This window comes from Bombina bombina, chromosome 7, assembly GCF_027579735.1.
Source record: "Bombina bombina isolate aBomBom1 chromosome 7, aBomBom1.pri, whole genome shotgun sequence".
Lineage (NCBI taxonomy): Eukaryota > Metazoa > Chordata > Amphibia > Anura > Bombinatoridae > Bombina > Bombina bombina.
In genome coordinates this window covers 196,814,674-196,841,683 of record NC_069505.1, presented here as the reverse complement: position 1 = coordinate 196,841,683, position 27,010 = coordinate 196,814,674, and the positions used below count along the sequence as shown (strand labels likewise).

General features: G+C 39.1%; 1 protein-coding gene across 2 annotated transcripts in view; it reads left to right on the top strand.

Annotated features, from left to right (window-relative positions):
* CAPRIN1 (cell cycle associated protein 1) overlaps positions 1-27,010 on the top strand; it is a 117,344-nt gene that overhangs the window by 1,727 nt on the left and 88,607 nt on the right. For both annotated transcript variants that reach the window (XM_053720538.1, XM_053720537.1), the window contains exon 3: positions 25,302-25,364. In XM_053720538.1, the coding sequence (XP_053576513.1) occupies positions 25,302-25,364 (63 nt within the window). The remainder of the gene's footprint in view (positions 1-25,301; positions 25,365-27,010) is intronic.

The window sequence follows — 27,010 nt, the reverse complement described above, 5'->3', positions numbered from 1 at the left end:
CAGGTGGTATGTCTGTATATGACTGTGATACAGTAGGTAGGTGTGCTGCACTAGCGTATGACAGGCGGTATGTCTGTATATGACTGTGATACAGTAGGTAGGTGTGCTGCGCTAGTATATAACAGGCGGTATGTCTGTATATGACTGTGATACAGTAGGTAGGTGTGCTGCGTTAGCGTATGGCAGGAGGTATGTCTGTATATGACTGTGATACAGTAGGTAGGTGTGCTGCGCTAGTATATAACAGGCGGTATGTCTGTATATGACTGATACAGTAGGTAGGTGTGCTGCGCTAGCGTATGACAGGCGGTATGTCTGTATATGACTGATACAGTAGGTAGGTGTGCTGCGCTAGCATATGACAGCTCTCACTTTTGTGTACACAATGTCTGAGGACTCTGTACTTTGTCAGACCCTCCAGATTCTATAGCTTTATAGGGACACTAAACCCCAATTTGTTTCTTTCATGATTCAGATAGAGCATGCAACTTTCTAGTTTACTCCTATTATCAATTTTTCTTTGTTCTTTGGTATCTTTATTTGAAAAAGCAGGAATGTAAGCTTAGGAGCCGGATCCTTTTTGGTTCAGCACTCTGGGTAGCGCTTGTTGATTGGTGGCTGCATTTAGCTGCCTATCCGCAAGCGCTACCAGGGTGCTGAACCAAAAATCTTCCGGCTCCTAAGCTTACATTCCTGCTTTACAAATAAAGATGCCAAAGAAATTGATAATAGGAGTAATTTAGAAATTCGCTTAAAATTGCATGCAAAATCTGAATCCTGAGACTGAACATTTGGGTTTGATATCCCTTTTTATATCCTGTGAAACTGAACTGCTGAGGGAAGCCTGTGCTGTTTTTATAGGAGCACTAAAGTGTCTTCTTTCCTTTTGCAGTCATGTAAAATTACACAGGGCACTGTAAATTCACTTGTAAAATACAATTTAGTAACCAGTGTTCTCCCCAGGTCCTCTTAAAGGGCAACACCACCTGACTGTGATACTGACGACCTGGCTAAAATTTTCTGCTAATATTAAAGGAATAGTCTAGTCAAAATTAAATTTTTATGATTCAGAGCAGCAACTTTCTAATTTACTCCTATTAATATTTCTTCATTCTCTTGATATCTTTATTTGAATGTAATCTTGGGAGCCATCCCATTTTTGGTTCAGCACCTGGGTAATGCTTGCTGATTGGTAGCTACAATTATAGACACCAATCAGAAAGTGCTACCGAGGTGCTGAACAAAAAATGGTCCGGCTCTTATGCTTTCATACGTTTTCCAATAAAGATACCAAGAGAACAAATAAATTGATAATAGGAGTAAATTAGAAAGTTGCTTAAATTGCATGTTCTATTTGAATCATGAAAGTTTAATTGTGACTAGACTATTCCTTTTAATAAGAATTTTTACGGTTTATTGCACAAATTATCATTAAATTATTAACTTATTTTGTGATTTTGGGTTGCAGAAACTATTATAACACTAGAAAGTATTGAACTGCTTTATAATGCCATCCGGCTTCTTTATCTTGTCACCAACTGGTTAATATCATATATATATGCACATCTGTTCCACCACTTCTCCGGTTGCTTATTGGGAATTGGATGTTAGCACAAACTGCACATTCCTTGGGTACTGGGACGTTATTGGGAATCTGGTGTGATGCCAAAAAATTGTAATTGGGAACTTGCAGTAATAACTAATTCTATATCATGTTATACATGATACTTGTTCTTCTTGCCCTTTCTTAAGGACCTTCACCCCTGTATAGTGCTGCAGCATCTGTATGTTATATCTGTATAGGATACTAGTAATGAGAGGAGCTGATAATTAGTGTATTCACCCCTATATAGTGCTGCAGCATCTGTATGTTATATCTGTATAGGATACTAGTAATGAGAGGAGCTGATATTTAGTGTATTCACTCCTGTATAGTGCTACAGCATCTGTATGTTATATCTGTATAGGATACTAGTAATGAGAGGAGCTGATATTTAGTGTATTCACCCCTGTATAGTGCCGCAGCATCTGTATGTTATAGCTGTATAGGATACTAGTAATGAGAGGAGCTGATATTTAGTGTATTCACCCCTGTATAGTGCTGTAGCATCTGTATGTTATATCTGTATAGGATACTAGTAATGAGAGGATCTGATATTTAATGTATTGTTCACCACTGTATATTGCTGCATCATTTGTATGCATGTATATGTATATATATATATATATATATATATATATATATATATATATATATATATATATATATATATATATATATATATCTCTCTATCTATCTATCTATCTATCTATATATATATATCTCTATCTCTATATCTATCTATATATCTATCTATAGGTTACTAGTAATGAGGAGCTGATATTTAGTGTATTCTTCACCCCTGTATAGTGCTGTAATCATTTGTTTGTTACATAGTATTGTGCAAAAGTCTTAGGCCACCATTAGATTTGTTGTTTTAATGACATCCATATTTATTTTTCAGTCTCTTTATTAAGATACAAACAGGAAATGTGCACAAAATATAACCCCCCCCCCCCCAACACACAATTTTTAGAACAAAATGGCTTCTTCAGGCAACAGTCAGTATTTAGTGTGAGTGACCTCCCTTGGCAGTTGGCACTAAACACATCTTGAACTCTTTAGGGGAGACTGTCCAGGCTTCTTTCAGCACTTCCCAGAGTTCTTCTTCTTCTTTAGATTTAGGTTGTCGTTTTTTTTCCTCTGTCCAGGTGATCCCATACTGGCTCTATAATATTCAGGTCTCTGTGGCGGACAGTCCATGGCTTACAGTGTTTTATCAGCTGTTTTTCTCTCCAAATATGATTTCACTGCATGATTAGTGCTTTTGGATCATTATCCTGCTGAAAAATCAAACCATTCCCAATCAGGCGTTTTCCAGAAGGAATGGCATGATGAATTAAAACCTGTCTGTACTTTTCAGCGTTCATGATCCCATCAATTTGGACAGTATCGCCAACACCACTGGCAGAAATGCAGCCCCAAACCAGGACAGACCCTCCACCATGTTTCACTGAAGGCCGCAAGCACTCATTCTTCCTTCTCTCTCCAACTCTTCTCATATATTGTTGACAATTGAACCCAAAAAGTTTAAACTTGGATTAGTCACTCCATAATACTCTCTTCCACTGATCTTCATTCCAATCTTTGTGAGCGTTAGCATACCATAGCCTTTTCACCCTTTTCCCCTTCCAAAAAAGTTGTTTCTTGGCTGCTACCCTTCCACAAAGACCATTCCTGATCAAGCTTCTTCAGACTGTAGAAGGGTGAACTTGGCATCCCGATTAAGCTGCCAGATGCTGAGCCAGGTCTTTGCTGAAATTCTTCCAGTCTCTCAAAGAAGAAACTTCTCATCAGGTTTTGAAAGTTTTCTTGGCCTTCTGGTTCTACCTCCCCCCCCCCCTTTTTTTTTTTTTTTTTTTCTTTCTCCTCTTTGACCGCTCCTGATTCTTCAACTTTATAGCAGCTTTAATACCACATATTGAGCATCCAGTTTGTTTGCTAATGTCCCTTTTGAGAGTGGCTTTGATGCAAAAGTATGATTTTTATGTCTCAAATTCTGTTATCTTTGGCATTTCGAATGGAATGATGTGATTGAAAGTTGGTCTTATTAGCAAGCTTCTGATGAATTAAACTCATACCACTTGTGTATGTAATGCTAAAGCATGTCTTGCATAATAGGCCTTTTTCACAGCAGTCATTTTGACATGAAATAGTTGGACAAATACAGGAGTTACCAATGACATTAATGAGGGTTCTTCTCAGGTTTATGAGAGCCAGGTTCCTGCTATTGCTCAAGTGTAAGGGAGGTCACACTAAATATTTGCCACATAAGCTTATAGAAACTTTTTTTTTTTAATACTGCAAACAAGTATCCTGTGGTTTCTCGTTCAATTCTAATACATAAATAATTGTATGTGGTCATTTTATACCATTGCTAAAACAATAAATCTAATGGTGGCCTAAGACTTTTCCATAGTACTTTATCTCTCTCTATAGGATACTAGTAATGAGATAAGCTGATATTTAGTGTATTCACCCCTATATAGTGCTGCAGCATCTGTATGTTATATCTGTATAGGATACTAGTAATGAGAGGAGCTGATAATTAGTGTATTCACCCCTGTATAGTGCTGTAACATCTGTATGTTATATCTGTATAGGATACTAGTAATGAGAGGAGCTGATATTTAGTGTATTCACCCCTGTATAGTGCTGCAGCATCTGTATGTTATATCTGTATAGGATACTAGTAATGAGAGGAGCTGATATTTAGTGTATTCACCCCTGTATAGTGCTGCAGCATCTGTATGTTATATCTGTATAGGATACTAGTAATGAGAGGAGCTGATATTTAGTGTATTCACCCCTGTATAGTGCTGTAACATCTGTATGTTATATCTGTATAGGATACTAGTAATGAGAGGAGCTGATATTTAGTGTATTCACCCCTGTATAGTGCTGCAGCATCTGTATGTTATATCTGTATAGGATACTAGTAATGAGAGGAGCTGATATTTAGTGTATTCACCCCTGTATAGTGCTGTAACATCTGTATGTTATATCTGTATAGGATACTAGTAATGAGAGGAGCTGGTATTTAGTGTATTCACCCCTGTATAGTGCTGCAGCATCTGTATGTTATATCTGTATAGGATACTAGTAATGAGAGGAGCTGGTATTTAGTGTATTTACCCCTGTATAGTGCTGCAGCATCTGTGTTATATCTGTATAGGATACTAGTAATGAGAGGAGCTGGTATTTAGTGTATTTACCCCTGTATAGTGCTGCAGCATCTGTGTTATATCTGTATAGGATACTAGTAATGAGAGGATCTGATATTTAGTGTATTCACCCCTGTATAGTGCTGCAGCATCTGTATGTTATATCTGTATAGGATACTAGTAATGAGAGGAGCTGATATTTAGTGTATTCACCCCTGTATAGTGCTGCAGCATCTGTATGTTATATCTGTATAGGATACTAGTAATGAGAGGAGCTGATATTTAGTGTATTCACCCCTGTATAGTGCTGTAACATCTGTATGTTATATCTGTATAGGATACTAGTAATGAGAGGAGCTGATATTTAGTGTATTCACCCCTGTATAGTGCCTGTATAGTGCTGCAGCATCTGTATGTTATATCTGTATATGATACTAGTAATGAGAGGAGCTGATATTTAGTGTATTCACCCCTGTATAGTGCTGCAGCATCTGTATGTTATATCTGTATAGGATACTAGTAATGAGAGGAGCTGATATTTAGTGTATTCACCCCTGTATAGTGCTGCAGCATCTGTATGTTATATCTGTATAGGATACTAGTAATGAGAGGATCTGATATTTAGTGTATTCACCCCTGTATAGTGCTGCAGCATCTGTATGTTATATCTGTATAGGATACTAGTAATGAGAGGAGCTGATATTTAGTGTATTCACTCCTGTATAGTGCTGCAGCATCATCTGTATGTTATATCTGTATATGATACTAGTAATGAGAGGAGCTGATATTTAGTGTATTCACCCCTGTATAGTGCTGCAGCATCTGTATGTTATATCTGTATAGGATACTAGTAATGAGAGGAGCTGATATTTAGTGTATTCACCCCTTTATAGTGCTGCAGCATCTGTATGTTATATCTGTATAGGATACTAGTAATGAGAGGATCTGATATTTAGTCTATTCACCCCTGTATAGTGCTGCAGCATCTGTATGTTATATCTGTATAGGATACTAGTAATGAGAGGAGCTGATATTTAGTGTATTCACTCCTGTATAGTGCTGCAGCATCATCTGTATGTTATATCTGTATAGGATACTAGTAATGAGAGGAGCTGATATTTAGTGTATTCACCCCTGTATAGTGCTGCAGCATCTGTATGTTATATCTGTATAGGATACTAGTAATGAGAGGAGCTGATATTTAGTGTATTCACCCCTGTATAGTGCTGCAGCATCTGTATGTTATATCTGTATAGGATACTCGTAATGAGAGGAGCTGATATTTAGTGTATTCACTCCTGTATAGTGCTGCAGCATCTGTGTTATATCTGTATAGGATACTAGTAATGAGAGGAGCTGGTATTTAGTGTATTTACCCCTATATAGTGCCGCAGCATCTGTATGTTATATCTGTATAGGATGTGCTAAAAATACAAAAAGATCTTACAAATAAGAAACGCAACTTATACACCTGTGTCTCTTTTCTGCGTCTTTTGATAAGGACACTTTGAGTTACACAGGGAGGTGTGTATATACTTTTGTGTATCTTATTTGTAAGATCTTTTTGTACTTTTTATTTCTCTCTCTATGGTATAATAGTAATGAGGAGCTGATGATCTTTGGTTACGTTTGCTACGTTTATATGAGACTGTTTTACTTCTCAGACAATTGTAAAATCTTTGTGTTTTAAAAGTGCAGATAAATGGCAGATTAGTACTTAAAGGGACATGTTGGTCAAATGTAAACTTACAGATCAGATAAAGCAGCAATTTTTTTTTTTTTAAATCAAATTTACTTTGCTATTCATTGTTGAAAAGCATTCCTCAGTAGGCTCCAGAGCAGCAGTGTTCTACTGAGAGCTAGCTTCTGATTGGTGGTTACTTGCATGCCTCTAGTCATGGGCTCACCAGATGTTAGCTAGCTCTCAGTAGTGCATTGCTGCTCTGGAGCTATTTGATCCATTCTTCATGGGTTAAATACATTGGCACATTTACTCTTTGCAGATTTGTATCCCTTTTGGTCAGTGTAGAAATAGTGTGTGTGTATATAATGTATAGTGTGTGTGACACACTGGTTTTGTTTCTGTGACCTACATAACCCTATAGATAATACATGTGTTGGTTCAGGTTGGCAGCGTTTCTGGTTAACTTATGGTCACTAATGGGACTTTAGGCAAATTATTGTGGCATCTGATGGCAGCTGTGAGGGCGTTTTTTACTACTTTTTCATGAATAGAATAAACTTGCTGAGATGGTGACAACTTTGTCTCGCTGAATGAAGTGTGTTTCTGGCAGTAGCTGCTGTTGAGGACCTTTTAATACAAAGAGAAGAAACCCTATAACTGAGGCCGGAGCTGCTCCCTTGTTTCAATCTGCTGCAGCTACAAAACCCTCTCGGGTGAAAGTGCTGAGCGTCACTGGAAGCTTCTAGGCCAGTTACACAGCAAGAGATTATATTACCTGGTGCGCGGGGGGACACCAGGGAACTGCAGTTATGTGCTTGCTCTCTGCCTGCAGGATTTGCTGACACGGAGCAGAGTTGGTTCTGGAACCTTATCCTCCATCAGGTTGCTGCAGTGTTAGGATTATTGTTTGAGCTGAGTATGAAGAATAAAAATTTCAGCCCAGCTAGGACAGATGTATCTTTATAAACAAGAAAAAGATGCTGTTGCCTATAATTTGCTACTTGTAGTAAAGCCAGGTTGACCCAGGGCAGGAACTCAAAGGGCCTGATTATTTCAAGCTCTCTGGGCTTGTGAGGTTTCTGTAAGAAATCTCGCCAGGACTGAAGCTCCTGGTTGAGGTTTTTTTTTTTTTAATAAAACTAGCTTTATTAGAAGTTTGCAAGCAGTACATAAATAAAACCTGAAGATTTTACTTCAAATTTCTTTCATGATTCAGATAGAGCATGCAACTTTTTAATTTACTCCTTTTTATCAAATTTTCTTCATTCTCTTGGTATCTTTATTTGAAAAGCAAGAATGTAAGGTTAGATGCCGGCCCATGTTTTAATTCACCCACCAATAAAACAAGTGCTGTCCATGGTGCTGAACATAAAATTAGCTGGCACCTTAGCTTAGATGCCTTTTTAAAATAAAGATGGCAAAAGAACGAAGAAAAAGTGATAATAGGAGTAAATTAGAAAGTTGCTTAAAATTGCTGCTCTATCTGAATCACGAAAGGAAAAAAATTGGGTTCAGTGACCCTTTATGTTGAAATTATTTTTATTTCCATATCACAGCATAAATAACAGTATATACATCCTGAGAGCAATTATTACAGTGCCTCAGACAATGTGTCATCGTAAATCAACATGGGAACATTTTTAACTCATAAATCCTTAACATTGATCTATGATAGATATCATGAGTAATGATCATTAACAAACCTAAATAAGAAATAAAAAAAGAGAAGAGAAAAAGAAAATAAAAACAAAAATAAGAATACAAATAAACATTAAATCATGTCTGTGTTGTCAATCAATTATGTCTGGGGTCTAAGCTGAGTGCGTCATTTGGCCTATTTATAACTATGAGCATCTAGTTTATAGAGCTTTTACCATAATCTTCTATTTGTGGATTCTGTCACCTGACTGTCATTGTTGAGTGCATTATCCAATAGAACCATATTTTGTTAAACTGTGTAGTGTCTCCTTGTATCCATGCTACCCTTTCCGATAGTGTGTATATGTCTTTTATTTTGTCTAGTACTTCTTTCCAAGTAGGGGGACCTTCCTTCCAGTGCCTCGCTATGCATACTCTAGTGGTCGTGCAGAGTATTTTAATGAATTTATTAATGGTGGGGTTCAGGTTGGGCAATCGCCTATGGAGAAGTGCTTGGTCTATGGTTAGTACTATTCGTTCGTCTAAAACTTTACTGAGGAGATCATTGAGCATTCTCCAAATATTTTTGATGGGTTCGCAATCCCACCACATATGTTTATAAGAACCCTGTATCCCACAGCCTCTATAGCATAATTTGGACTTATTTATTGAATAGTGTGATGTTTTTAGGGGCGTAAGATACCAACGAAATGATGTTTTTATAGTATTTTCCATATGGTCCGCACTAATAAGCCCCTTACAGGATTCAAAATATAATTGGTCCCATTCATCTTTTGAAATCTGATCTGCCCCGTCTTCTTCCCATTTTATCGCTATGGACGATTTCTCGGTGTAATGTGTGTCCTGAATTGCTATATAAAGTTTAGAAATGAGCTGCTTTTCCCTAGTCGGGTTTGAGCATATTCTTTCCATAACTGTGGGTGGGTGCTTCCCACGGGAGATATCATACTTATTAAGGGCAGAAGAGATTTGGAGGTATAGGAACCAATGTAGTTTGAGTGGGGTTATTAGCTCCTGAAGGTGGTTGAATGAAATGATTTGTGAGTGATTGAGAAAGTCTGCCACCCGGTAAAGACCTTTATTAGCCCACTTATCTAATGTGTTGTGAGTTTCCTTGGGAAGCAGGAGTCTGATCGGTTTGACCCAGGTGCCTGGAGGCAACATCGTTGGGTGTTTAGTTAATTGTTCCCAGTGTGAAAGTGTATCTAATGTTGAGGGTAGGCTACGGCTATCTTGGTGTATATCTTTCTTGGAGTTCCACAGAAGGTCATCCGTGTAATCCAATTCTATACTGTCAGTTTCTATTTTTGTCCAGAGAATCTCTCTTAGTGGTTTCTGGAGGAGCGAGGCTTGTGCTGTCCTAGCTGCTAGATAGTAAGCTTGTAAGTGTGGCATTCCTACTCCACCTAGACGTCGGTGTCTAGTTAATATATGGGATGCTATCCTAGCATTACCATCTCCTCTTAAGAATGAGATTAGTTCTGATTGTAGTTTCTGGAGCTCCGAGGAGGGGACCTTGATCGGCAGTGCTCTAAAGAGGTACAAGATCCTCGGGAGCACATTCATTTTTATGGACGAAAGGCGTCCGTACCACGAGAAGGTCCCCTTCCTCCAGGATCCAAGATCTCGTCTAATAGATTGAAATAGTGGGGTATAATTTAGCTTGTACAAATCATCGTGAATGTCTGAGATTTTTGTCCCTAGGTAGGTGAGCGAGCTCTTGACCCATTTAATATTGAAGTTGATTTCTATCAGTTTTTTGACATGGGGGGTTAGTGCTAGTGGCAGGGCCTCACATTTGTCAACATTTATCTTATACCCCGAAATCTCTGCAAAATTTTGTAGGATCTGATAAAGGTTAGTCAGGGAGTTGAATGGGTCTGTCAGGGTCAATAAGACGTCATCCGCAAAGAGCGAGAGCTTATATTCTGAGTTACGGATCTTTACTCCTTTAATATCATTTGTGTTTCTAATGGCTGCTGCTAGTGGTTCCATGCATAGGGCGAACAGGAGTGGTGAGAGGGGACAACCTTGTCTTGTACCGTTCTTTATATCTATGGTCCTGGACATGTATCCTGCTGCACTAACCGTTGCTTTAGGGTTTGAATATATCCCTTTTAGTGCTTTCATGAAGGAACCCTCAAAACCCATTGTGGTGAGTATTTGGAACATATAGGTCCAGTCTATTCGATCGAACGCCTTCTCCGCGTCTAGTGAAAGGAGCAGAGAAGGCGTTCCTTTCCTTTTCAGATGGTCGGCTAGGTCTATAGTTCTACGCACGTTGTCTGGGGCTTCCCTATCCTTAATAAAACCTACCTGGTCGGGATGGACCAGGCGGGGTAGTAGCGTCTGGAGTCTGTTTGCCAGGATTTTTGTCAAGATCTTGAGATCTTGATTGATCAACGATATGGGTCTGTAATTATTACACCACCTAGGGTCCTTTCCTGGTTTTGGGATGACTATGATCTTGGCTCGGAGTAGATCAATGGGAATGTCAGAACCTAGCATGATGTCATTGTATAATTTCTGTAGGTGGGTTATTAGGGGTGTTTTAAATAACTTATAGTACTCGCTGGGTAGGCCATCGGGGCCTGCCGCTTTGCCTGCTTTTAGTTCCTTAATGACATTGAGGATCTCTTGTACAGAAATCTCCGCATTGAGGATATCATTCTCCTCAGGGGTGATTGTGGGAAGGTTAGCTTGATTTAAGAATCTAGATAATAGTCTATGTGTCCTGTCAGTGTGAAGTACTTTTTGCCCATCATATAGTGACTCGTAATAGTTTGCAAATATATTAGCTATTTCTTGGGGATTCGACGTCTGAGTGCCCTCTTGTGTGTATAGATTGGTTATAGAATATAATTTTGTTCTATTTCGAAGTTTATTGGCTAGATATTTATCCGGCTTATTAGAGTATAAAAAATAGTTTGCTTTTAGTTTTTGGAGGGTTCTCATCGCCGAGTCGTTTAAGATTTTTGACAGAAGTTTTCTTTTAGCCTGGAGGGATCTAAATGTGGTGTTAGATAGCGTGTTTTTGTGCTGGGTTTCTAATGTGGAGATTTCTGAGTGAAGTTGTTTAATGTTTCTATTAGCTATGGTGGTGATCCTAGCTTTTTCCTTTATCAGAATCCCCCTAATAAATGGCTTATGTGCAGCCCATGGGTTGAGTGAGTTAACAGTGGAATCTGCATTGGTAGACCAGTATTCTTTCATTAATTTTCCTAACTCAATGTGAAATTGTTTGTTATGGAGTATGGAGGGGTCAAATGTCCAGGACTTCTGACGTTGATTATCAATTAGCCCTGTCATGGATAGTTGGACCATCGAATGGTCCGACCAGACACAAGGGTGGATATTAGAAGTAATAATATTTGGTATTAAGGTCTGGCTAGTCCATATATAATCCAATTTTGTGTAGCTGTTGTGGGCATGTGAATAAAATGTATGGTCTGTAGTGCTACCAAACAATGTTTCCCATGTGTCCAGAAGGTTATGTTCTGACATTGATTCTCTTATAGATTTCATTATGGATAATAGCCTAAGTTGTTTATTTGAGGGTTTAGTTATCGTCTTAGAATAATGAGTAGAGATATTAATGTTAAAGTCTCCACCAAGTATAATTCTGGAGTGGGACCATTGTGTTAACATATGGGAGATCTGTCGAAAAAAGGTGTGTTGCCCTTCATTTGGGGCGTATACGTTGCAGAGTGTGATTTTCATACCTTGTGTGCGGCCCCTGACAATGAGGAACCTTCCCTCAGTGTCTCTTATGACCTCATCAGTTTCGAATTGTAGGGAGGAATGCAAAAGTATTGAGACCCCTCTTTTTTTTCTGTTCTATTGTGGAGTGGAAGTGGGTTGGATAGTGTCGGTGCCAGTATTTAGGGATCAGGGTTTGTGTGAAATGTGTCTCCTGGAGAAAGATGATCTTGGCTTTCAATTTTATATATTGGGTAAGGGCTATCTTACGTTTGATATTGGTGTTAAGGCCTCTCACGTTGTGTGAGAGAATAATGAGGTCATTGGTCATAGGAGTTGAGCGTGTAACTATATCTTATGGTAACAGTCTTACAGGTAGATGGTAGGTGTGGTATCAGTCGGTGTATATACTCTGTTTGACAAACATTTAAAGGCCACACAAACATGAGAACATAAATAAAAAATAAACTTATTAACATATAAACCTTGAAACATAAAAATCTCGTATTAAAATACAAAAAATTGAACATTTAACTAGATGTAGGGAGCTGCCACGACCGCCACCCCGAGGCGACATTAGAGAGAAAGAGAGAGAAAAGAAGAAAATGGGGTAGAGCCAGCCCAGGGCAGCGGTCATGGGAACGGAAGCAAATCGGCATATTTTCATAACAGGCAATAGGAATATGACTAATGCTTAAGCCTCTTTCATTTTTCTAATAAAAGTGTAGCTTGTAGGAGCAGATGTTAAGTCTAAACATAATAAACAAGACAAAACCTTATAAACAAGGGTTTAATCACCCTCAGTCCGTATGGAAGGTCTAGTTTTGGCAGCTGTAAGGGAAAAATATTACTTTCTGCAAGTCAAATGCAGGGAAGGGTAAAAGAGAAGAGAGGAATAAGTTCATCAGATTATACTCATCTGATCAAAAATTTGCTTCCATCACGGATCTTGCAGTAGGATCTTTCTTGTTATCTAGAGTCACCAGTCACTTTGGTCTTTTCTTTTGCACTGTGGTCCACTTGGTTCTTTTGTGGATGTTTTCCCTGGTCGGGTTAGGAGCCTCTTCTGCATTTTGCTCGGAGAGCGGTAGATCTGGAGGTTCTAGATTCAGGTAAGAACATGCTTCTGGAATGTCCTGTCGTTTTCTGATTGTGAGCATTTTACCTTCGTGTAGAATAATTAAGGCAAATGGAAAGCCCCACCTGTAGGGTATTTGATTTTTACGGAGCAACAAGGTTAAGGGCTTCATGGAGTATCGCTTCTGAAGTGTTTGCGCACATAGGTCCTGGAAGAATTGGATTACTGAGCCATGGAACTTGAATGTTGGATTCTGCCTAGCCGCTGAGAGAATTGCTTCCTTATCTGGAAAACGTAATAGCTTTACTATGACATCCCTTGGTGGTTGATCTCCTTTGGGCTTGGCCTTTAGGGATCTATGTGCTCTTTCGATTTGAAAGTGATCTTCTTCTGTGTGGCCTGTGATGGCCTTGAATAGTTGTTGTAAATAGCTTTGTAGGTGCTATGGATTCCGGGATTCCTTTGAGTCTGATGTTACACCTTCTCGTGCGGTTTTCTATATCCTCCAATTTGTCTTTAAGCTCTTCTATTTCCTGCTTGTGGGTCTGGACTTGTTGTGATACCTTGTCTGCTGTTTCATCTCTTATATTTTCACTTTCCTCCAGTGTATCTACTCTCATGCCTAGCTCCTGTATGTCTTGTTTTAGTTCTGTTAGACTCTCAGTCATTTTTGTTTGTATGGAGTCTAGTTTTGTCCACATTTTTTCGAAATTCATGTTGATATCTTGTTTAGACACTAGATCTCTCAAATCTGCTTTAGTGAGTGGTGTAAGGTCGAGTGTGCTAGATCCTTCAATAAAGGATTGGTCTGAAGAGATCGTTATGTCCGATTCCGGGGGTTCTGTGGTCTTATCCCCTTTAGATGATTTGAAAAAGAGAGTGGAAGCAGTTTGTTTGCCTGTTAAACCCGTTTTCTTTACTTGTCTAGACGGACGACATTTTAGGTGCGCTGGCTTTCAGTTTTGGCTTATTGGCTGGGGAGTGCGAAATAGGATAAACCAGTCTTTTCCGGTGTTATGAGAGCCCTTAGTTAAGTATTAGCCACTGCGGTTATAAGTAGTCTGTCAGCAAAAGCGCCATCAACCATTTAAAAGTTATTTATTGCATGTTATTCAGAAACTTTTCTTGGGTTATGGTTGCTGAGTCTGTATGTTCCAAATTATAGTTTAATAATTGGTAATGCTCGACTCATGTGCTCCTCTGGGAAGTGTTTTTTTTTTTTTTTTTTTAGCACTGCCTTTCCTATTTGTGCGAATAGATTGTTTTTAAGTGTGCACTGGAAAAAGCATAAGTCTTCCTTCCACCCTTCTTATTATTAAAGGAATCAAGTGAATATGACTGCTATTGAGTAATGGTTGCAAACAACTTTGAGTCCTTTGCTATGGTGAAGATATCGATGGGTAGGGGAGGCAAATTATGTCGGCTTCGCGCCGTGATTGTTAAAGTCTGTGCATTTTGGGACTGTTATATATTTGTAACTCCTTATCTTCTTATGTCGTGTATTAGCTTGGACCAAGTGGCAGTGTTAGCTCAGTGGTTTTAATTATAGAAATCTCACCCATCTGCGTGTTCCCCTGGTCCGTGTCTTATCTCGGCTGAGAGACTGAAGAGCTGCAGCGCTGTATGGAAAGCAAGATGGCGTCAGCGCCATGTCCGTGGCGGTAACTGTTGCTCCTGTTATCTCCAGAATTTTACCCCTCGAACATATTCTCGGGTCCTCTCTGGTTCATCAATAAGACCCCCTCTGTCTCCCACCGTGGAGTATGATAATTTTAGCCGATTTCTGTAGTGCCGGTAAGCTTCCGCTCAGTTCCCCACACGGAGCTCCAAACTTATGCGGCCATCTCCGTCTCTAGCCAGGCCACGCCCCCTCAGTGACCCTTTAAAGGGACATTAAACCCAAAAATGTTCTTTCATGATTCAGATAGAAAATACATTTTTAAACAACATTCCAATGTACTTCTATTATCTAATTTGCTTCATTATTTAGATATCTTGTGTTAAAGAAATAGCAATGCACATGGGTGAGCCAATCACATAAGGCATCTATGTGCAGCCCCCAATCAGAAGCTACTGAGCCAATCTAGATATGCTTTTCAGGAAAGAATATCAAGAGAATGAAGCAAATTAGATAATAGAAGTAAATTAGAAAGTTGTTTAAAATGGTATTCTCCATCTGAATCATGTAAGAAAATGTTGGGGTTTAATGTCCCTTTAAGGCTGAACTTTGACTAAAGGTCTGGTCTGCTTGATGTAGGAGGAACATGAAGTTTGTAGACAGAGTCCAGAATTGGTTGTAGTGGGAAAAGATGATATGGAGCAGTTAGTCGCCTGTTTATTTATTTTTTTTTAAACATTTTAAAATAAACTTTGGATTATCGGGGAAGATATAAACAACATTTAACTAAATTGTAGAGTGGCCTAACATGGCCTCTATTATTTATGCATTGATGACATGAGAGAGCGATCAGGATTATGATCAAGAAGAGGAATTGAAGGGGTGGGGGAAAGTGTGGGGCTTTAGTATTATATTGGATGGCTTTCTTTTGTCCGATTGGACCTTCGTATAATTAGCTGAGTAAGGACTCTCTAATTCAATTATTTTCTCCTAGATATCTGGTTTATGCGCACACAAAATATTACCTTTCTACAGTTAGCAAATCCTGAGTAGACCAATCCTGCTTTGTGGGGATAGGTTTAGATTTCCAGAGTTTAGGGAAACCTTTTTTTAGCGCTATTAATCATAGCAAGAAGTAACATTTGTTTATGTTGAGGAATAATAAAATATCAGGGACGGTTATTAGAGACCTGAATCACAAGTATAGCAGACAATGTTATTCCCAAAGGCAGTCGGTTTAACACATGACCAAGTGTGTAGCTTAGGGCTGCAACTAACGATTATTTTCATAATCTATTAATCAGCAGATTATTTTTTCGATTAATCGACTAATCAGATAAAAAGAGAATCAATAATAGTGTTCTATGTTTTAAATAAAATCCACATAATGAGTGTTACAAATATAAACTTCAGACTAAAACTTTACATTAACACAACTGTTCCTTCAATTTTTAAGCAGCAGAACACAGTTTTATAATCAAACAAAACAAAACCACAAACTGTTTGAAAAGAGGTAGAACTAGAAAGAGTTAGACTATCACTGTTAAAAACATTCTGTTATTCACTCTTTCAGAAACTTTGCATTGAAATGCAAAAATCTCAACTTGTCCACATGCTTCTGGCTAAGGCTGGTTCTCTGTTTGCAGTTATATTTCCTGCAGCAGAGAAAAGGCTGTAGCAATACGCTAATAATTGTGCAAACAGGTAATAGTGCACATCAATTTAAATAACTCCCATCAATCTAGGGGCAAGGTGTAAACAACAAGCTTGGCACTATATCATGAAAAGCATAGTTCCAAATCACCAGATTTAATATAAACAATCCAAATGATGACTTATATCTGGGTTGCACATAAGCCAGGGGTAGTTGTAAACGTATACTGTCCTGAAAAAGTGAAAAGTAGACGTCCTTTAGGCTAAGGACATAACCATAAAACACAATACCATATGCAGGAGTTCATTGGAGTGAAGCAGCTGGTGTTGTGCACAGACCAACTAATTGCAAACCAACTAATCGATTATGAGATTCGTTGACAACTATTTTCATTATCGATTATGACGATTAGTTGTTGCAGCTCTAGTGTAGCTTGTTTCCTTCCATACCGCAATCCCTCTAGCATTTGTTATTTAAATGGACCTTAAAGTCATAATTAGACAGTGATCATTTAGACAGAGCATACAATTTTTTTTTTTATTATTATTTTTTTTTTTTTTTTACCGCTTTCCAATTTTATTTAATTATTATTATTATTATTATTATTATTATTATTATTATTATTATTATTCTTTATTTATGAAGCACCAACATATTCCGCAGCGCTGTCCATGGATACAATTAATTTAAATAAAACAATAATAAAAAACTTGTAAGAGACAGGACAAAATCTACAAACACCTACAGGAGGAATTGAGGGCCCTATTCCCGTGGGAACTTACAATCTAGAAGGGTAGGAGGTTGAGAAACAGGAGTTGAGGACTGCAAAATTGAGAAGTTAGATGAGGGAAATGTTTTTAGGTAAGATAAATTAATTTATTATTGAGTTGGGTGGAAGGCTTCTCTGAAAAGGTTGAATCTTGGAAATATTACGTTAATGGTTGAGACGGGATGTAAAAAATGATTGGATATGGGGGGCGAAGGATAGATTTGAATGAAGTGCAACTCTGAGGCAGCAGACTTGGGGCGATGGGGAAATGGTGATGCCATCAACAGGGATAGAGAAGGAAATCTTGAATGATTTTTGAAAATTGGAGCGGATCCACAGCATGTAGTTTTCTACAGGTGCGGGATGGGGAAGTGGGTTTAGCTGTTGCATTAATATTATAGGTGACCAGGTGATGGTCTGAAAAGGGCGACAGGTGAGGTCCGATATAGAACAGTGGTAGGAAAATACCAGGTCGATTGAGTGTCCATCACGGTGGGTAGGGAATAGGGTGGATTGTGAAAGACCGAAGGAGGATGTAAGTGAAAGATGTTTAGAGGCAGCAGGGGCAGATGGGTTGTCAATGGGAATGTTGAGGTCCCCAAGAATTAGGGTTGGTATATGTGTAGAGAGAAAGTGAGGAAGCCAGGCGGCAAAGTTGTCAAGGAATTGAGAGGTAGGTCCGGGAGGGCGATGGATAACTGCCACTTTGAGGGAAAGGGGGGAGAACAGGCGAATACAGTGGACTTCAAAGGAGAAGGAAAGAGATGGGATTGGAGGGGGAGAGCAGGATCCCAACACCGCCGCCACGTTACTCACCTGGCCTATGGGTATGGCTAAAGTGAAGACCACCATGTGTGAGAGCAGCAGTGGAAACGGTGTCGGAAGGAGATAGTCAGGTTTCAGTAATTGCTAAAAGGGTGAAAGCATTTTGTTATAAACAGGTCATGAATGGTTGTAAGTTTATTGCAGACAGAGCGAGAGTTCCATAGTGCGCAAGTGAAAGGAGTATGTGTATGGGATGCATTGGATGGAAATGAGGTTCTGTGTGGCTTTTATTAAAGTTTCTATAAGGAGTGCGTGATTGGGTAATGGTGGGAATGAGGGTGGGCCCAGGATTTGGAGAGATGTCGCCTGATGCTAATAGCATCAAGATGGAAAGTAAGAGTAGGTGAGAATGAGATTTATAGCAGTGGGGGCATTTCTGTGAGGTGGTGCAGTTTAGTGACACAGATTTTAAAATAGAAAGTAGTTCATGAGAGGTAAGGAGAGAGGGGCCAATATAAACTGCATGTGGAGAAGGGTAAGGTGTGAGCATGTCTGTGGAATAAGCATAAGACTGTTGAAAGGAAAAGCAGTCCTGAAAACATAGCAGACTATTAAGTGCAAAATATTTGGTTTTGAAAAGAAAATATTTAGCTTGCCCCAAATCTTCTTCAAATCTTGTTTAAAGGGACAGTATAGTGTAAAATAGTTTTTCCCTTAATGTGTTTACAATTGCTTTTTTTACCAACTGCAGAGTAAAAAATGTATGAAAATTAGCTTTTTAAGGTTTATTTCTGTATATTAAAGCTCTGATTTTGTGTTTTGAAGCCACAGCCTAATAAAATAGGTTGAGCTTGTAGGTATAATCAGATCTCATTACTTTATCACATTATGTTCATATACCTGCTTCTTTATCTTATATCTGTCCTTAAAACAATCACCAGTACTTTTAGAGAACAATGGAAAATCAACATTTTATTACCTTATCTCTGCTTTATCACACTGGGAGTGTAATTTCTTCTGCTGGCTTTGTTTACAAAGCTTATCTATAGCTGGTACGCGCGGCCACAAACTTTCAGAATAGGTGGGGATACCACATGCTAAATTAACAATTTCAAATGCCAATATAAGGGTAAAGGAGCTACTTGTAAACAATTTAATACACTCCAGCAGGTAAAGTGGATCATTGGGAACAAATTAAAGGGGAGAACATTTTTGAGTAAACTGTCCCTTTAATTCTTAGTGCTGCCACTTAACCTCTTAAGGACCAGCGACGTACCCTGTATGTCATTGGCCTTTTTTTGGGACTTGATTGTTTTATAGTGCGGTCTTGCCACCAGCGTTGAGACTGCTCTATTCCACAAAGCCTGCTGGAGAGAGGGAATTGATAGCGTGTTCTTGCTAGACTTGTGCTATTATGTCCTGAAAAAACCCTTAACGACCAGTGACATACAGGGTACATTGTGGTCATTAAGGGGTTAAATATGTCACTTTGCAGTTTACATGGGAGACATACCATAGATTCAGTGCTTGACAAATGTGTTTAAAAATTAGGAGCCAGTAAGAAAGTTTAGGAGCCAGACCGTTGGATTTGTATATAAATATATGGAGAATAACCCAAAAAGTTAGGAGCCAGGGGTAAAATTCTAGGAGCCAGTGGCTACCAGGCTCCTGGGTTTGTCGAGCCCTGCGATAGAATACGTTTTTTAAAGCATTGGTAAAAAAGATCCAGGAAGAGACTGCAGTTTACATGGGAGACATAATATAGAATAAGTTTTAAAGCGGTGGTGTGTGTTTTTTTTTGTTTTTTTTTTTTTTGTTTTTTTTTTCTTGTTATCCTTTGCTGAAAGGTTTATCTAGGTAAGCTCAGGAGCAGCAAAGAACCTAGGTTCTAGCTGCTGATTGGTGGCTGCATACATATACTGATTGTCATTGGCTTACCCATGTGTTCAATTAAAAACTAGTAGAGCATTGCTGCTTTTTCAACAAATGATACCAAGAGAATTAATCAAATTTGATAATGGAAGTAAACTGGAAAGTTGTTTAAATTTGTATGTTCTACCTAAATCATGAAAGAAACAATTTGTGTTTCATGTCCCTTCGTCATTATGGGGTTACGTGGAGTTGTTTAAAGGGACACTGAACCCAAATTTTGTCTTTCGTGATTCAGAGAGCATGCAATTTTAAGAAACTTTCTAATTTACTCCTATTAATTTTTCTTCGTTCTCTTGCTATCTTTATTTGAAAAAGAAGGCATCTAAGCTTTTTTTTTTTTTTTTTTTTTTTTTTTTTTTAGTTCAGAGCTCTGGAGAGCACTTTTTTTATTGGTGGATGAATGTATCCACCAATCAGCAAGGACAACCCAGGTTGTTCACCAAAAATGGGCCGACATCTAAACTTACATTCTTGCATTTCAAATAAAGATACCAAAATAATGAAGACAGTTTGATAATAGGAGTAAATTAGAAAGTTGCTTAAAATTTCATGCTCTATCTGAATCATAAAAATGTTGGGTTCAGTGTCCCTTTAAGAATGGTTTCTCCCAAAGGGGTGTTCCCTGCATTTAATTTATGTGAAGGAGATTCATACTTTAAAATAGGGCTCACAATAACCATCATATTGTATGCTACAAATATGCAGTACTTCTAGGGGTAAATCCCATTTAAACGGTCTCTATTGTAATAAAAAAGCACCAGTATATACTTGATAGAAATCATTGCAATACTTATTCATATATTTAAAGGATTTTACCTTTTTTATTTTTTTTTACACTACATTTATGCAGTGTCTATTACTTCTTGTCACAGCACTACAAGTAGACTGGTCTCTACAGGAATCTTATCTAGCAGGATGTCGTAAAACCTCTTATCGTTGGTTTAGTTTTAAGTGAAAAGACTAGATAGTCAGATTTGCACATGGCAACAGGAAGGTAATCCAGCAGTATGGAAGTTCAGGGGTGAACCAATAGAAGGACCGGAAACAGGCAGGAGTCGGCAACAAAAGGAAATGCAGCAGTATAACAGTTCAGGGGTAAACCAATAGAATGGTCAGACAGGCAGAGTTCATCAACAAACAGTTAAGCAATCCAGCAATGCAGAGTTTAAGGCAAGCAGCGTAGTCAAAACAGGCAGAGTTCATCAACAGTTAAGCAGTCCAGCAATTCAGGGGTTAAGGCAAGCAGAGTAGCCGACAGGGAGAGTTCAGCAACAGTGAATTAATACAACAATTCAGCATACCATACAGATATACAGCACCAGGAGCACAAGAAGTAACACCTATACTTGGGCACAGGTGTGAGAGACTGAGGCCTTTACATAGGAAAGACAGGGGGGTGGTGATGTCATCACTGTGCTGCAGTTATACTGCTGTATCCCTAGCAACAGGAGGAGTTCCTGTGTCCATGGCAACAGCTACAACAGAGCAGAGGAGCACCGTGACAGTTCAAAACTGGCAGAATGAAACTTAGAATTTCTCACTGTAGCCCTCACTGTAATAAGAGTGGAGACATTTTTTTTTAAGTACTATTGTTTTACGCACTGTTCAATATATCTTTAAAGGGACAGTCAAGTCAAAATTAAACTCTCATTAATACGAGCATTTTAAACAACTTTCCAATTCCCTTCCATTTATCTAAACTGTGCACAATCTTTTTATATGCTCACCTTCTGAACATGTGCAAGATTCACAGGATATACGTATATGCATTTTGTGATTTGGCTGATGGCTGTCACATAATGCATTAGGAAAGAAAATGTCAGAAATCTAATTTGAAATGCAATCTAAATGTTTTTGCTGTGGTCTCTTTAGCTATTATATTGTTTAGTGGTCCTTTTAAAATGTTTGTGACTCTGTATATGATTTGAAAAAAATCTACAATTTGCTTGGATTAAATTTGCTTTGTTCTTTTGGTATCCTTTGAATAACATACCTACTTCTATCTACTCACTCCTCAAATTCTAAAAGTCTCCTCTCCATTTTCAACTCTCTCCATTATCCTCCTGCACCACCCCCTTCATCTGCCTTTAGTGCTTAAGACCTGGCAGACTACTTTTTCAACAAAACACCATCCGAAGTAATATCCCAACACAAGACTTCAACCTTCCATCTCTGCCACCCCCCCCCCCAACCACTGAGAATGAAGTGAGTTACCTATTGTCTTCCTCACACCTCCACTACCTGCCCACTTGATCCTATCCCTTCACATCTAATACCTTCTTGGTCTTCTACCCTCACTCCAGCTCTTACTCACATATTTAACCTATCCCTTACTACCGGTTCATTCCCATCTTCCTTCAAACATGCAAAGGTCACCCCTGTCCTACAAAAAAAAAACCCCTCCCTCAACCCCAATTCTCCTGCAAACTACCGCCCCATATCACTGCTTCCGCTTGCTTCAAAAGTTCTGGAAAAACTAGTTTTCAATCGCCTAACCCACTTCTTTTCCTCCCACACATTGCTTGACCCCTTGGATTCTGTTCCCAACACTCAACTGAGACTGCCCTCACCAAGGTTACTCTTTTTTTTTTTTCTTTCTTTTTTTCCTTTTTTTTTTTTTTTTTTTTCTTTCTTTCTCATTTGCTGGCGGAACCTCCTCTCCATTGCCTCTGTCTGTTGGAGTACCTCAAGGCTCTCTTCTTGGTCCTCTACTCTTCTCTATTTATACTTCCTCACTGGGTAAACTTATCAGTAGCTATGGCTTCAACTATCGCCTCTATGCTGATGATACTCAGATCTACCTATCCACCTCTGCACTCTCTCCTTCTGTCCTTTCTCATATCAGTGTCTGCTTATCTGGCATATCTACTTGGATGGCCTCTCACCACCTAAAAATCAACATGTCAAAGACTGAGCTCCTTCTAATTCTACCCTGGTTTCTAATGTTTAAATCACTGTTGGTGACACCACTATCTCCCCATCACCTGTTAGGCTAATCTACCTCTCTCTGTATCTGCTGCACCTCTCTGCGAGTCCCTTCACTGGCTCCCCATTCACAGCAGAATTAAATTCAAAATTCTCACCCTGACCTTCAAAGCCTTTACCAACGCAGCCCCCCCCCCCCCCCTCTCTCACTCATCAACAAATATACTCCAGCCTGCCCCCTAAGATCCAACAATGACCTGCTCCTTGCATCTTCTACCATCACCGCCTCCCATGCTAGATTTCAGGACTTTACTTGTGCGGCACCAACCATCTGGAATGCACATCCTTGAGCTGTCAGACATTTCCTTCTTTAAACTCTCCCTAAAGACCTTTTTTGTTCAGTGAAGCCTATCTCCAGATCAGTAACAAATTAATTCCACTTGCCTAATAGTTGCCCTCATCTAACTCCACACTAACATCACCCTCGTACCCATCTAGATTGTAAGTTCCCATGGGAACAGGGCCCTCAATTCCCCCTGTATTTGTTAAACTTTGGTGTCTTTTTTTTTTTTTTATATTTTACTGTACTTTTATCTTTGTACCCATGGACAGCACTGCCGAATCTGTTGGCGCTTTATAAATAAAGAAGAAGAATATTAATATTATGTAGCTCCCAGTAATGCATTGCTTCACCTGAGCCCAACTGCTGATTGGTGGGTGCACGTGTATGCCTCGTCATTGGCTCACCAGATGGGCTCACCAGATGTGTTCAGCTTGCTCCCAGTAGTGAATTGCTGCTCATCAGCAGAGGATACCAAGAGAACGAAGCGCAAGACCTAAAGTTGTTTACAATCGTATGTTCTATCCGAATCATGAAAGAATAAATTTTGGGTTTCAAGAGTTCTGCTTAAATCGTATTTTTATGGAAGAAGTTATTGAAATGACACAGGGAAACATGCTTACAGGACCAGTAAAGCCAAAATCTGACTGGACAGAACATGAAATGGTAGAAATGTCTCCAAATAACCTCTATCAAGTCTGCCTAGGTGAGCTCAGGAGGGTGCATGTGTCTAGTCATCTGGCAGCAGGCTGTAAAACCTTGCTTCCATAGTATGCACACATCTCGTACTACCTAGCTTTACCCTTCAACAAGAAAACTAAGCACATTTGATATTAGAAGTAAACTAGAAATGGCTTTTTTTTTTTTTTTTTTTTTTTATTGGACTCCTTTATGCACACAGTATTAATCACAATAAAACACTCTGTGAAACTTGTGCTACATCTACTAGCGAGGTTGCTGTTTAATCTGGGGCCCGAGCTGTTTCTCCAGTGCACTAAAATCTAATGGCAAACTTTATAACTTGCAAATTCTGTCATTATGATCCAAGTAAATCACAACACTCTCTGCTCTGAATCCAAATGACACCAATTCATGGTAAAGATACAGAACCGTTAAATGTACTGCAGGAGTAGGGCCCCCGGACTGAAAAATCAGAGCTTAAAATGGACATGAAGCCTAAAATCTCTTATCACTGACAGAACATTACATGTTTAAACTGCCTAATTTCCTTTTTTTCAATTGGAATCCTTTGTTCAATAGCATACCTTGGTAGGCTCATAAGCATCAATGCACATCTGTTGAGCGAATGACAGATGCATACATCTGCTGCCATCAACCAGCAGCTATCTCCAAGCATTGTAGGAATATGTGAGGGAACCTGATGCGTAGCAATGTATTGTCACAAGTTAGTTGTCATATATGGCCCCTAAAACAGGGGTTTAGCCATGTTGCACAAAAAGGGAATATTCTTCTAGGAAAAGTGATCACCACTTATATCTAGATATGCTCTGCATCTACACTCGGACTACTCCAGAATCCACTCTTATGGTGACAGCGAGTATGCTAAATTAGTCTTTACCAAAGGGATATGGTGCGTGTGCCTTCTCCTAGAGGATGGTGACACTCCTCCAAAAGTAAACATTAGCACTGAATGGTGGAAATTTTTATTAGAAGCATTTTTTTTGCCAATAGATACAATTTCTTTTAATCAACGCTCGACTTGTGACCGCTGTCCCCTTTAGCTTACTAATGCCAAGAGTGTCCTGTATACAGAACACAAAACCTACCTTGTGCTACATTCGCTGCAGAATGGCTGTATGTATATCCTGTCTGCTGCACATTTTATCTTTATACTCCTAAATATTACCCACAAATCTGTGTAAGGTCTGTGCATTCTCTGTGCTCTAGTACTCTGCATTGTCTGGGACTAGCAACTGTGGTTGTTTCTTCTTTGATGTTCTCAGGGCTATAACAGATATAATATGCAGTACTATCACTCATAAGAGCAAATGACTAGATGCCTCGCCAAGACTTGTGCAGAAGAGGGGTCTTGCTCTATCAAACACAGGTGATATAACAAAGCACCTATATAATATGGCTATAATTTAAGAAGCATACCTCAGGAACAGCAATGCACAACTGGGAAATAGCTGAGCACATTTGGTGAGCCAATGTCGAGGAATAAATCTGCAGCCATCTTCCAGCATCTTATAATAATCTACGATTTGCCTGTCGTGCCTTTACGCTACTTGCATTCCTCTTAATATTCTAGATCTGCTGAGAAGTTAGAAGTTTACCATGTTCAGTACAAAATCATTAGTTCTTTTATGTTTGTTGATGATATTTGCTTGTGCGATCCAGTCATGATCCTGCATACCCTAATGTGAATTTTATTTTTTCCCTCTTCTCCTTAGGGCAAGCTAGATGATTACCAAGACCGCATGAATAAAGGGGAACGACTCAATCAGGACCAACTTGTAAGAACTGTTTTATTTTCATGGGGATGTTGTGTTCTTTTTGTGTTCTACAAAACCTCTTTTTCATATAAGTCTTGTTGGTTCTTTTCGTAGCTTTGTGCCGCCAGGTGTTATCTACTACCTAATGTGAAGACTAGAGAGCACAAATGATGTCTACTTGTGTTGTCTTTGCTGTGAGCTACCATCAACCTGTCCACTAGGCCTTGTTACACAGCAAGAGATATCTGAACTGCCCACATTAACATTGCACAAATAGCTGCTGGGGCTGTCAGTCATTCCGATCAGATTGGGATGGTGTCAGTATGCCGCATTTTAGGCTGTGGAGAGGTTATGTAATAGTGGTCTTAAAGGGATAGGTTAAAAATGAAATGTGCATTTCAATTTGAAATAGAAGCATTTTTGGAATATACTTTCTTCTTAAAGACACGATGAGTCCACGGATCATCTTCATTACTTATGGGATATTCATCTCCTGGTCAGCAGGAGGAGGCAAAGAGCACCACAGCAGAGCTGATAAATAGCTCCTACCTTCCCTCACACCCCAGTCATTCTCTTTGCCTACGTTAGTGATAGGAAGAGGTAAAGTGAGGTGTTAGATTAGATTCTTCAAGAGTTTATTATTTTGAAAGTAGTGCCAGAGTGTGCTACTTTGTTCTAGGGTGTAGCCGTAGTCCATATCAGTCTCTATAGTAGAGCTATTGGTGGCTTTAGAGCAATGGGAACTGGTGGGACATAATTCTCACTGCGCCTCCCATAGATTTATGCTGCCCTTCTCCTGATAGCCAAAGCAACACTTAACTCAGGCTTTATCATCTTCCACAGGGCTATTGGAGGCAGAGGACCTCCTAAACCTGCTGAACTGCCCTGCTGTCGGGCAGAATATAAAGGTAAGTGCTATCTTTTTATTCTGGGTCTGAAGCACACAGAAGGATTCAGGTCAGAGGAGTCTGTTGACTATGGGAGTCTACTATGGGAGTCTGTTGACTATGGTCAATCTATGCAACAGATTTCTCCTATAGTGTCCCACAAAATGTTATGGCCCACATGCAGTGCCCTGCGCTTCCTCTAACACTCAGTTTGGATTTACTTTGCATTTCATACATAAGTTTTACCACAAGGTAGAATACATTACTAGAGGAATTAATTTCAATCAGTTAGGGTGATTGATTTAATAGTTGCTATCCCAGCCGTTTCTACCCTATTAACGAAAGGAGAAAGATACTTTGGGATTATCTGATAGAGAATTCTCCGGCTCAGATGGAATAATATCTTTATTTGATCCTGAGGTTGTTTTTCTGTTTTTTAGCTTGATTACCTCCATTTGTTACTTTTTAGGAGGTTTTAGCTACCCTGGGCGACTCCGATTTTGCTGGTGTTATCTATTGCGTCCAGTAGGTTATTAAGGAATGGAAGGAACCGCATTCCCTATAATTAACAATATTTTTTCCATAGTGGGCTTTGCTATGGAGGCTGGACAAGCATTCACTAGGGTGGACGGAGTAGTTTCCAGCTTGACCGAGAGAACTGCGATTCCCTTAGAGGATAGTTGTGTTCAGGGGGATGTACACCAGGGCTTATAATGGCAGCCAGCTGTGTACTTTGCTACTGTCACTAGTGCAACGGCATATGGGTCTGATGCTTTTCCT